At 35.7% G+C, this 13,321-nt stretch overlaps 1 protein-coding gene across 3 annotated transcripts; it reads right to left on the bottom strand.

The window, feature by feature from the left end:
- Window positions 1-419: 419 nt before the first annotated feature.
- On the bottom strand, window positions 420-12,569 carry CoRest. Of its 3 annotated transcripts, none has more exons than XM_053752557.1 (11): window positions 12,283-12,569; window positions 11,827-11,979; window positions 11,521-11,735; window positions 11,185-11,373; window positions 10,695-10,784; window positions 8,432-8,547; window positions 7,797-8,028; window positions 6,790-6,943; window positions 5,591-5,755; window positions 4,863-4,957; window positions 420-4,367 (listed from the first exon to the last, which is right to left on the bottom strand). In XM_053752557.1, the coding sequence occupies exons 1-11, from the start codon at window positions 12,386-12,388 to the stop codon at window positions 4,275-4,277; spliced, it is 1,608 nt and encodes a 535-aa protein (XP_053608532.1). In that variant the 5' UTR covers window positions 12,389-12,569; the 3' UTR covers window positions 420-4,274. The 3 variants fall into 3 exon arrangements, with proteins under 3 accessions (XP_053608532.1, XP_053608533.1, XP_053608534.1); XM_053752558.2 differs by having other exon boundaries at window positions 11,827-11,964; XM_053752559.1 differs by lacking the exon at window positions 10,695-10,784.
- Between the last annotated feature and the right edge of the window lie 752 nt (window positions 12,570-13,321).

Below are 13,321 nucleotides of genomic sequence, written 5' to 3'. Positions count from 1 at the left end.
CATACCTATATGTGTATTTAAGTGGGTTCACTTTTTACCTTGTTTCCTAAAGCCTATAGATGTGCGATATGTCAAAATTTATTTTAGTAAATTAAATATTTAAGATAAAAAAAATTTTTAATTACTAAAAAGAAAATATGAAAATAACTCTATTTTTTTTGAGAGTAATTAGAGTAGGGCTCAATCATTATTTTGGGCTTTGTCAGATAATTCCACAGGATAAATCGTATCGTAAGTATATACATAGTCTCTTCCTTGATGCTCCCATATTTTAGATTGTCTACTGGCATTTCGCAACGACCACTGCTGAGAAGAAATACCCAAAGAGTCTCATTAAACAGTGTTGGTCCAAGCAACCATCAATATAGGATATTCATGCAACAATCTGAAAATAATGTGATTAAAATAAAAAAGCCGTATTATTATAGATACTTATATTTATTATTATCCTTAAAATAAACTCCCTGAAGTAAGGACTATGTGTTAATCAATTTAGGATAAATAAAGTAGGTACCGCTTGAGCTCACTTATAAAACGAACTGCAAAACTGATTTCCTTAATATACAGAACACAATAACTAATAAAAATAATTTAATTCTGATAATCCTAATTAGCATCAATAAATAGTGTGACTTCATTGAGTGGACGTCTTTGGGAGCGATTTTATGCCACGACAAATCTGAGTTTGTTCTATCGTCAGACACATCAGGCAAAGGAACAAACGTTATTGAAAATTGATAAAAGTGTTGCCATAATTATAATTTATAGTTTGATTATTTCTCATATTTGCCTAAGATAAAGGCCCGTGCACACCGAATCCCTGTGCAGCCCTTTTCCTGCACCGTTGTATGGAATTAACGCACTATTATTACTACCTTTAGTGTGTTCAAATTGCATAGAATTTGCTGAGAAAGTGCTGGATACGCGTTCGGTGTGATTGGCGTTCGGATCTACTGCAAGGCGTCTGATTTTTGCCATTACGTCCAGTAAAACGAACAAAAACACGATTATCTCTTATCTATGACATTATATTACTAGAACGCAAAGTAAAAGTAGTACGATTTTATAGTATAGAGATAAAACAGCACGATATTATACAGGCGTCCCACTTCCACTAACTTATATTCATCTAATGATATGTACACACCGAGCCAATGAAGGACAAATGATGGCTTCCTATTTATAGCATAGAAAGAGACAAGTATAATCGCCGAATACTATTTAATGGCGTTCGTTGGCTCAATGTGGACCCGGCATAAAACTCCCAGTATAAAGACACAATTTTAATACGTAACAGTATTTACAATGTAACAACTGAGAAATGTGCATACGACAAAGGTTGAATACCGTCAATTGGTACATAGTTACAACAGATTAAGGCGAGAGTAAACGGTATAAACGAGTATTCTTCATAGTCATTAGGCCAACTTTATCTCACTGCACCAATTTTTTCTAGATTATTACAATGTAAACAGTGTGTACGCAACTTAAAGTGCGGCCTCATTGCACCGTCGCGCTGCGCTCCGTTGATCCGTTGATGGAACGCAGCGCGATGGCGATGTCGTCACAATGCAGTTGTGCAAGCGTTCAGTATTGGCACAACTGCAGTGCGCCGACATACGTCAATGTCATTCTGAGCGGCAACGCTCTACGTCGACGCATCGTTGTACAACGGAGCAATGTGACCGCCATCTTATGAAAAGTCAAATTCAAATCATTACACATAATTAATTTTAATCTCGAATAATAATGATATAATTTAAAATTACATAGGGCAGTTTACCTATAATTAGTCGTCTATATGATTAGTAGAAATGGGCAGTACTACTAAATTATTAAGAACCCATGACCCCAACTACATTATAGTATATTTAAAAAAATACACTCGCTTTCATTAAAATAAAAAAGAATTATATAAAGGCGAATAAAATATTGCTACGTCAGTGATAGGCGGACGTTATTTGAATGTATCAGAATAGTTTTAGTGCAATGTGAAGAAATGCTCAAATACGAAATTTATTACTACTTATCTTAAAAAAAGATTAAACTATGGTGAGTACCTATGTACACAATAAATTATGTCGTAGGACGTAGTAAAACCTTTGAAAATTTCAGGTATAAGCGAACGTAAAAGTGAGATTTTCAAATTATTACTATATCATGAACGCAGTCAATGGTTACAATTACAAAATAAACTTAAACTCCGGTAACACATCATCAAACACGTACTTCATCATCAATCGTGATGTATTCATTATAATATAACTATCAGGACATTATGCTATAAACAAGCGATCAATTAAATACATTATACCAAACGAAATTGTAAATATAGTCAAGTTATCTATGAAGGAGGCGATTTGTTGAGGGCACAGAATGCGACTGTACTAAAATGCACTTCCGTCGTCTAATATCTACTTATTATAATTACCCAAATTCTGTTCACCAAACAAATCGCTGCGTTAATAGACTTCTAAAATTAAATGACACTAAAGTACTAATCACACGAACTTCTACAAAGATGTCTTTTAAGTGTATAAAAATATCGTCAATATTAATTATTTCTATACATCATTATGTTCATATTAATTACAAAAATTAGGCTTAACACAATGAAGCGAGAATGCACACGTGCACACGCGATACAGTTCGCCAACCATACGCACAGATGCTGTTCAGAATTAGATAAAATTTGAGACTATGATAAATAAGTCTTAACCAATCATCGAATAAAATCGCCCTAAAATCTAATTCATTGTTAGTTCAACTATAAAACTACAAGCAAAATGGACATAATTCAATTGATTATGCTTATAGATTAATAATTTTTAAGACTAATAAACTGCCTATTACTTAAAATATTATACAAAACTATACCACTTTAGGTAGTACTATAATCTGTAGTGTGAATGCGAGTATATTAGAAGAATGGTTACTTAAGGCAAGTGATTATCATTGAGATACAACTAAGATACGCCGAGAGATCATTAAACCGTACAAGAGCACAGCTCTCAAAGGCTCACATCGACGAATGAATTAAAAGGGATATTATATCATTGAATTTAAAATAGACATCGCCGTCTTCAGTATATCCTTTAGAAACCGCGCATTTTAGCCCCACTTGTAAAGGCGTTGACGTCTTAAATTTTCCACAATTACATACCTAATTTCGAATACTATATTTACATCCATACTATGCGTATACTGTCATTCCTTACACGAAAATCACAATTCCAAACGGAACTCCATAACAATGACCACTGAAGTACAACAGATTTTCATTACACCTTATACAAACCCAGTATTAATATTGCCTTATTTTCAACCAACGGACGTCAAAAAAGACGACTGAACTTCTCCATATTATCAAATACACGTGTGACTGACTTTTACTCACCACTACACGTAATCAGGGTTTTTTTTATTATTTTGACAACATTACCCCATCTAAGATTTATGTTCTGATTTCTGATCGTCTTTTTTATAGTCCATCAACAGTCTCACTATAAGATCTATGAACAATTTTATATATAGTTTACTTTGATTACTAGGAACAAATGCTTCTGTATATGCTATTCAGTGCTAGTGTTTAAGTGCACGGGTATTCCCATGCACCTGCCTTTGAATATACATTTAATTCATAAGAAATTAATATTTATGATTTGTAGATAGAAGCAGATATACAAAATATATAGTATTCATTAAATTATGAAACATACTGGCTAATATTTGTGCATAAGTCTACTTATACCAGGAATTATTGCTTTAGCTCACTATGAAAATCTATTGATGTGCGAGAGTACGCGACAGCTCGTGCAAACCAATCGCTACGTCGTAGCTTGAAGTTTATGGCCATATATGTATATCGCCGACAAATTGCCATAGCATTGTTTAATGCAGAATAAATATGAGTTCATGTCACAAAATTCATATTAAAAAATATAATTAACAAGACAATGTAGTAATCGGAGGATAAAATAATACATTTTCGAAGTCACAGTCGAAGTTCAAAAGACGCAACTATCAAATCGTCCATGAGGTGGTTAATTTTTTTTTCTATAATATTGGTTGCCTTGAAGAATAAGCTCGCAGAGGTCGCCTTTTGCACATATAATGTATTTTTAATGTAAATACATGTAGCTATTTGTTTTGCTTTATGTGCAATAAAGGATTCTGTATTATATTGTAATAAATAAGCGAAATTTCAAACAGTGCTGTGTTCAGGGGTGTCACCGTGGGGCACATTAGACGAGCCGGCAGCCCTAGAAGGGCCATCACTTGCTGGACTTGTGTTTGGGCGGCGTGGTGGGCGGGCCGCCCTGCTCCGCCGACGCGCCGATAGCTACGCCCTCGCTGTCCACTTCCATCTGTACGACAGATAAATAAATAAATAAAAAGACGAAGATTTATCGCCACAAAAAAACATTTTACACAATTTTTGTTTATGTTTATCATTAGCTGTTTGCCCGCGACTTCTTTAGCGTAAAATAATCATTTCTTATAGCATAAAAAATGCATTCATTCGTGCAACGGTTCAGCCGTAAAAGCGACAGATTTTATAGTATGGATTACCAATTTAGTAAGACAGATATGTCTTACTAAATTGGTAATCCATACTACAGGAACAGGTAAAAAGCCAGTATGAAACAGATAACATTTAACATTAGTTAGCAGATCAGATTTAAAACATAATTGGATAGGAAAACTCTAATAAAAAAAGTCATTTTAGGAATATACTTTTAAAATAGGCTATATTCCACTTAAAGCACAAATCAATAATTTGCCAAGTGATCTGAACACTGAGCTATTCAAATCGGTGTTTGAAAGGAATACTACACAAATCTGGTAAACATGGGACTTACTTTCTCATCTTTATTGGTGGACGGCGGCGACGCTGTCCCGTTGTTAGCGTTAGTGTTGTCGTTGGCTGTGTCTGTTGATTCTGTGCTCGTTGCACCTGCACAAAATATAATAGAAAAACTGCAATTCTATTTGACAAAAACTTGCGATTTTTGATCGCCATAAGTAGAAAAATCGCCGAAGTCTATCGTGTTCAACTGTCTTGACTATCAAATGTCAAGGCTTTAAATCGACGGCTCGAAAGTTTAGTGGTTGAATTGCTAAAGAATATTAATTCTTTACAAATAAACTATATAAAATACTTTACTAAACAATGAGTCTTATGATTTATTAATTTATTGATTTTAATTCAATCCCACTAATATTCTAAAGGCGAAAGTTTGTATTTTTGTTACTTCTTCACGCTCAAACTTGTGAAATTTGTTATCGAGGTACCTTAGATTAACACACAGGGTACTTTACGAAAGTACGCTGTTCCCGTAGGATTTGGCCAAAAAGTCTGATAGTCAATGGCGCTTTATAAAGTAGATGGCGCTACTGTGCATAAAAAAATTACGGCACATATTACCGGCCCTTTGAGGGGCTTGAATGGGGATATAGATCCAACACTTGAGGCTTCACACAATTATGATGTTATGTAGGTCTCCAGCCAAAACCCGCTCCCGAATTATATCAATGAAATGACAGGATATGATTTGGACGGACGGGCTATTTTACTATTACTTCTCACCTGTGCGGTTTATTTGTGGATTATTGACGCGCGCCGACTCATCAGCCTCGTGTTCACGCAGAACCGCGTCCAAGTTGTAACGACGTCGGTACGACACGAAGAACGTGCGGACGTGCGCCTCTGTTTTCGTGCCTAGCGTCTCTGCGATCGCTTGGAAGTCGCGACCTGTTGTTAAATATATATATATTTATATCGCGATCGCTTGGAAGTCGCGACCTGTTGTTAAATATATATATATATATATATATATATATATATATATATATTTAACAACAGGTATATATATATATATATATATATCATTTTAGACACAGTATAATAAATAGTACTGGGGAATGATCTTTCCCTGCCCTCTAGTGTCCGACCGAACAAGGGGTTTACGTGAATTGTCAAAAATATATGTCTCATTAAAACAATTTGAACAAAAAATCCAAGTTAACTACTTCATATGTATTTGTTTTGTATTTCAGCTGCGTCGACTCAAAAACCTTACGTGCGAAAGAGATGAAAGGAAGAGATTGTCAGTATCTCGAAGTATATCGAAGAAAGAAATTTTAGAATTTTATTACGGTACTGTAAATACATTCGCTTGATATTTTGTTGCACGAGAACTGTTTGATAAAATGCATATTATATATTATTAATGAAACGATGACCTAAAATTGTCAACTATCAATCAGAACGTAATCTGCTACGCATTGAACGATGTCGAGTGTCGATCATTCAATGTTTGTCCTCAAATGACTCTTCATATTGGTCAATATCGGTTTCCACACACAACACTGAGAAAAGTAACTTTAAAAACAAGGAAAACGTAACTTTACATGGTTAGAAACATGTCTAGTCACTGAATCCTAATATGTGGCCGTCCAAATCAAAAGGGACCTCTTTATTAGGGATTCAAATACAAAACAACGGCAATAAAGACCTAAGTGCCAGCCGCCATAAGGTACCTTGATTTGGACGACCACATATTTATTAGAAAGTAGAATTTGCCCGCGGCTTCACCCTCAGTAGCCTATTAATTTATCAAAATTGGCCCAGCATCATGCTTTATTTAACCAATTTAGTTGAAATTCCATATAAGTTAGGAATGCGTGAAAGCACATAGTTTCATCTCTGAAAAAAAGGACTTTTTACGTGGGGTATTCACGCCGAAGCCGCGGGTGGAACTAGTCTGAAAACATGAGTAGGCTCACCATATTTCCTGACTGCTGTGACGGCCATTAGGAGTTCATCATTTGTCCAACGAGAATTTATCTTTGCCGGTGGTTCTCCAGGCCTCAACTCCTCAACTCCCGCGTCTCCCACCTTGCGTTTCATTGCGCTTAATTGTTGCTTATTCTGCTGTACCTACACATTAAAAAAAAAAAAACAATTTTTAATCTTTGTGTCTATCCGATATTTAAAAAATACAAGCGAACTTTTAAAATCTCAGATTCAGTGTATGTCTCATAATAGTCACATGTCTACAGGAAAAAACATAGATGCATCTGGATTTTCCATGTTGTACGTAGCATTTACTATGACGACGTCGATGGCGCAGTGGTAAGGTTCTTGCCACTGAACCGAGAGGTCCCGGGTTCGATCCCCGGTCGGGTCATGATGGAAAATGATCTTTTCTTGATTGGCCCGGGTCTTGGATGTTTATCTATATATGTATTTGTTATAAAATATAGTATCGTTGAGTTAGTATCCCATAACACAAGTCTCGGAACTTACTTTGGGGCTAGCTCAATCTGTGTGATTTGTCCTAATATATTTATTTATTTATTATTTATTTACTAGGGGACCATCGCAGCGCTAAATAAGCTTGGGAATATAAATAAAAAGCCAAAATTATCTAATGATCTAGACTATTTTGTGTGCAGAATATGTTATTACGATACCGGAGTCGAATTAGCGTAAACTACATTGTATTTATTACTATTCAAACTTCACATTCTCACATTACATCACAGTCATACTCATGCTAAATTTAGATTACAATTGAAATAACTCCCATACAGCAAAAATAATGAAATATGTTTCAACATAAAATAGCAACAGGGAACGCCCCTCAAAGTATAAATACATGATATTTCCAAGACAATGGAAAGAGAATCATATTTGAAAATTAATGCCAAAATGGGAGTGATTAAATGACCAATAGGACGCAAACATGAGAATGTGTTGTCGGCACTACATAGCGACAGTGCGCGCTTACTTGTCTCTTTAGCGATATAATTTCCCTGTCCATCGCTTTAAGCATGGCGTCGCCCTGATTGACGAGGCCTGCCACCGGGGCGTCGCCGGGCTGGGGCCCGGTGGCCATGGCGACCAGATCGTCGTGATTGATGTAAATGCCGCGCGGCAAACGGTGTTTGTACCGCTGCTGTTTGGAGCCCGGCCCGCGCCGCCCCGAAGGCCCGCACAGCGGCCGCATCGTGCCCGTGCGTCTGCCACAACCGCCAACATTCAAACAACAGTCCTACAGGGGCTATGGACCGCTGGAGCGCTAGCGGGCGTTGAGGTCTATGATAACTATTTTGTTTTTGGTCTCGATTGCTTTCCAAGTTCATGAGTCCTGATTTATTTTCTCAATATGATTCCAACAGTCGTTAAATGTCATTTTAATTACATCATAATAATGGCTAATCAAAAGATTGATTTAAATAATAAATAAAAATTATATAATATTGATGATAAGAAACATTAAATGAAAACAAATTAGGTAATTATTTATTTTAAATCCAGATAAACCGGTTCCATATTTAAATGACCTCACTGGCCAGTGGCGTTGGTGAGCGCTAAGCGGCAGCCCCCACATGCAGTTTATAAGAAAATAGGAAGTCTACCGACCTGGCATGCACGAGGCAAGCCTGACACAACTTGTGCGAGTTGTGCGGCGTGATGTGAGAGCACAGAATGCCGCACACGGTGCAACTCTTGCCGGCGCCTTCGGCACTCGCCTCGCCCTAAACCCCAATACACAATTTACATTCCGGCCTCAACGACTGACATTCTAATTCTAGAACGGACAACACAAATACTCCTCACACACTTCTTTTAAAAACCCATTAGGATTATTATATTAATTATATTCTGCACACATTAGATCACTAGAGAATTTATCATTGGGGCTGTTAAAGGAAGCATGCGGGAATAACCTTAGGATGTTCAGGTATAGGATAGGATTTTTGACAATTATAGAGTTAATGTTGTTAAAAATATACATATGTATTTATAGTGCAATAAATGACGTATTTTGTTTAGTAATGAATATAAGGATGGTAAAAATATTGTCATAATAGGTAAGTAAAGTTTTATTTGTCATAAACAAAATCGGATCAGTCAATCCTTAAGCAATGCTCCTCTTCGGTAATGTCAAAAAAATCAATACCAAAAATGAAAAACAATTGAAGTAGGTAAATTCAATTCACGTTAAAACTTAAATCAACAATGCGACGTAATGCTGCTGGTCTATAAACGTCCTGTATCCGACGGAACTCAACAGCCACATCGCGTGATGCCGTCTACACACTATCGGCGAACTCAGACAGATGCCAACGGGAATAAACAATAATTGCGTAGTTTTTTCTGAGACCTTTTATTTACCGCAGTGAAAAACCAGCATTGTATACCGAATCCGCCAAAGTTTGGCAAAACGTTTACCGATAGTGTACAGCCGGCATAATAAAGGCGATCGATTGACCCCATTAGGCATCTTAGAACCCGACGTCGCGTCGACGATTTAAGTCTTCTGTATGCTGTCGTCTCATTTCCACTTCAATTCTCCAAAATCAATAGCAATATTTGACTTTTTAATATTCTTAAGTCAAATTAAGCTCACCACACCACATTAAACAGGAGAATACATCTTATATCTCTCATGATGATTGTCAACTAACATGCCTCACTTTCATTATGGCACTAGTGATATGAAAATAATATCCTACCGTTAATTTCGTCATCAAATTCACCCGCAAATGATGTCAAATCAATGCATTGTAAAACTGTACGTTTACACGTGAAATTTTCGAAAAATTAATATCATGAAACTATTTCCACGCCACTGGTTTCATAATGAAAATTAAGCTTTGATTATAAGTGAATGTTGGATGATGTGTCTTAATTTGTAGATAAAAATGCAGAGCGTACAACTTAAAAAAAAAGCAATTTAATAAGCCAAATAAAATATTTAGATATACATATTATACCTTTCACTGAATAAAACAACCAATGGTGTGACATGAATGAAATCAAAAACTAATAATTATCAGTGGAATTATTTACTAAACTTCCAACGCAATTTTATATTCAGAGTGGATAACACAAAGTACTACCAGTGACATGCACTATATAAGATTGTTGCATCATCATACACAAACAAAAAAAAATTAAACAAAAATCTTAAATCTCCAAGTTTTGAATTTGTTTGAATGATTAAAATACTCAAGCTTTTGATGAGCATCTTACTACTGAAGAATCATCTTCAAATCAAAATCAAATCATTTATTCAGAAATTAGGCCTTCACAGGCACTTTTTCACATCATATTCTAAATTTAATGATATTTACCAAAGCTACAAACTACTATTTCTTCTTCTCTATTGTGGCTATTTATAAAATTCCATGAATTAAGTCAAGGTCAGTACCTAAGACAGTCCGACAATATCTTAAGAAATATAAAAATAGAAAACCAATCTGTAAATAAGAATTATAGGAATCAAAAACATAAAATTCTTCAATACAGAATACAGCCGACCGAAAGTCAAGAAATGCATGGCAAAAATCTTAATGCTGCAGGAGAAAATTTGGAATGTAGGTAAATTGATTTGCTACTGTTATTCACTCTAAGAAATAAACAATTTTGCTAAAAGTTTAACAAGTAGAACCCTGACTGAACAAAACAAAAGTTAATAAGCGTGTATCATAACATAACGCTAGCATGACACAGATATGACATGAAGTGCTGCTACATGATCATGACGCATTATCCAGGCTTCCAGAGCAGTCCAACAGAAAGTAGGTTTGACAAACATCAATGACATAACACCAATATATAGACAGTATGAGAAGACATTGCACATGTTCCACGGTGACGGGTGGGAAGCGGCACCCACCTGCGGCCCGGATCCGGACGCGCGAAGCGAGCTCCCGCCCGCCGGCTGGCCCTTCCCGCCACGCACTATACCACGGTGGTAAGTCCACTTCTGTCATATCCAAGATACACGCATAACTCAACAAGGTTCAGCAGTAAATGATTAGTCATGTCACTATTATCTTCTGTACTTTATAAAAAACAAAATTATTTCGTTTAGGGAATCTACATGCAGAGCAAATAAGATCAACGAGTCAATTACTCTCGGTTTCAGGTGTTAGGGCATAATTTGGAGTATCCAAACTTTATAAAACAAAGCTACTACTCTGCATTTCTATTTACTAACTGCAATGTGTGATTTGAGGGAAATCAAATTATTGGACAATCCAGACACACCACCATCTGAGATCGCTAATCATCTGAATTCCTGCTTTGACATTAATTACAATGAGACTATACAATGAAACATATTGTGAACAAATTAATTTCAAGCAACATGTAACAGGACATACCTTCTCGTCGTTATCAGACTCTTTATCTGAACCTCCTGGCTCAGACCCTGCTCCAGATTCCCGTTTACCAGTGCCGGAGCTGGTAGCATTTCGGCCTTCACCTACAACATCCATGAGGGATGTGCGCGCTCGTGTTTTCTTCCATGAATAGTAATATTTGACTAGTGATGCTATGGATTTATCAGGGAGCTGTCAACAAATTGTTGTGTCATTTAAATAAGTAAAACATGAAATTTTAGGAATGTAAAATCCTTATCAGAATGTAAACCTTGAAAATTCTCCAAAAATTTATTGAGAATATAAAGAATGATCCCAATTACTTTACCAATAACTTACCATTTGCCTTATTCTGTGAAAGCTTTTGCCATGGAACTGAAAAGCCTGTTCAAATAACACCTTATCCTCAACTGTCCATTCATCAGGAAAGGGAGTGAAGTTAGCAAGATCCATAGATGCTCTGTTGAGGTCGTGTTTGTGCCAAAATAACATGCCAAGTGCTTGTTCCCCATTATATCCATATTTTTCTTTTGCAGTTGTAATATATTCATCCACTAAAACAATTTATTGTGTATTTATGAATAGAATCATAATCAAAAGAAATAAATACAACATTATTTATTATTTCATTTCAAATCTACTTACATTTCATGTCAGTGATATCTGCAGTAGGTGACCACACTAATAATGCGCGATCTGATATTTGCTCCGGTTTCCGTTGATCAACTGGCTCAAGTTCAGGACAAACTGCTTGGTAATCCCTACCCACTCTGATTTTCTCAGCTGCAAATGGCACTACTGCTTGGTTTCATGGTAAATTTGTGATGATGGATGGAGCGCCGCATGTAGGCAGATGGTGAAAAGCATAAAAAAATAAAGCACGTCAGATGATTATGAAGGATTAATAACATGTAATTCGATGTAAATATTAGTAGAAGCTATCAATATGAGACGCCTACCAGATGCGCGTCTCGACTTCGTTCAATCTTGGACATCACGATTATGACGTTTTGAGCCACGGACAAGCAAAAGCCCCATGTATGAAGAAATATCACACCCTATTTATATAAAAGTAGTGTGAGTTCTTAAAATATTGCTTACCATTTTCATCTTCTGAACTTGAATCTGGACTTCCATGACCATTGGGGCTTGGCCCCCTCGACCGCTTCCCGTTCCGAACATCGGTACTTCTTTCAGCCAATACCATGATTTTTCACTTATTAACACTAGCTTCACTTTACAATCACACTACGGAGACTTTCATTTATTAATTAAAGCACATTAGGGGAGGCAAATAAAGACAAATGCGAAGCTTCGCACTTAAATTCAAACGTGATTCAAACCACCGCATCAATAATCTGACAAATCGTCAGAAGAGAGTAATGGTTCATTTAATGGCGTCGGTACTTAGATTGTAGCATTCACTTTGTGCTTTTGAAATTATTAATTAATTTATTTATTTTTTATGTTTCTTTGGATTGAAATTTTATCGTAAATTAATAATCAAACTTCATTATACATAAAATATTTATTTAATATAATACATTCAAAGGAAATTATATTTGTTTATTTTTTCATTGCAGTAACACTGAATGTATGGTCTATATAGAATGAACTAATACACATATGATAAACTAATTACTATATAAATGTCGTTCACAATTATTAATATGATATTACGTATGTAAATATATGCTAGTAAATACCTATTAATATTTATTAATAAAAAAATATCAATTATCTTGCTTGATCCATAATAAATAATAAAACTTTTGCTGTTATCATATTTTCATTAATAGATGGCGTTAATAGCATGGCACCAGTAACAGATCCCAGCAGAGTCCCTTCCCCACTTCATAACATTTTACCATGGAATTAGTAGTACTCCGTACACCAGTACCTACTAATTCCATTCATTTTACGCTATTTTCCTTTTCGTAATTTTAGTAGTCTACATAATATAGAAACCAGGCATGAAAATGAACAAAAATCTTTCGAATCCTACTCGTGTTAGAATATACATCAATGCACGTAATGTACCTATCGTAAATGGTAGTTTTCATCGACCACCACTTACTGCCGGTGAAGGAAAACGTCGTGAAGAAATCTGCATTAATGATTATTAGCTAGCCAGAGTAGG

Source organism: Plodia interpunctella, chromosome 12, assembly GCF_027563975.2.
Source record: "Plodia interpunctella isolate USDA-ARS_2022_Savannah chromosome 12, ilPloInte3.2, whole genome shotgun sequence".
In the NCBI taxonomy this organism is placed as follows: domain Eukaryota; kingdom Metazoa; phylum Arthropoda; class Insecta; order Lepidoptera; family Pyralidae; genus Plodia; species Plodia interpunctella.
The sequence above is the reverse complement of the archived record's forward strand: the minus strand, read 5'-3'. Positions and strand labels throughout refer to the sequence as shown.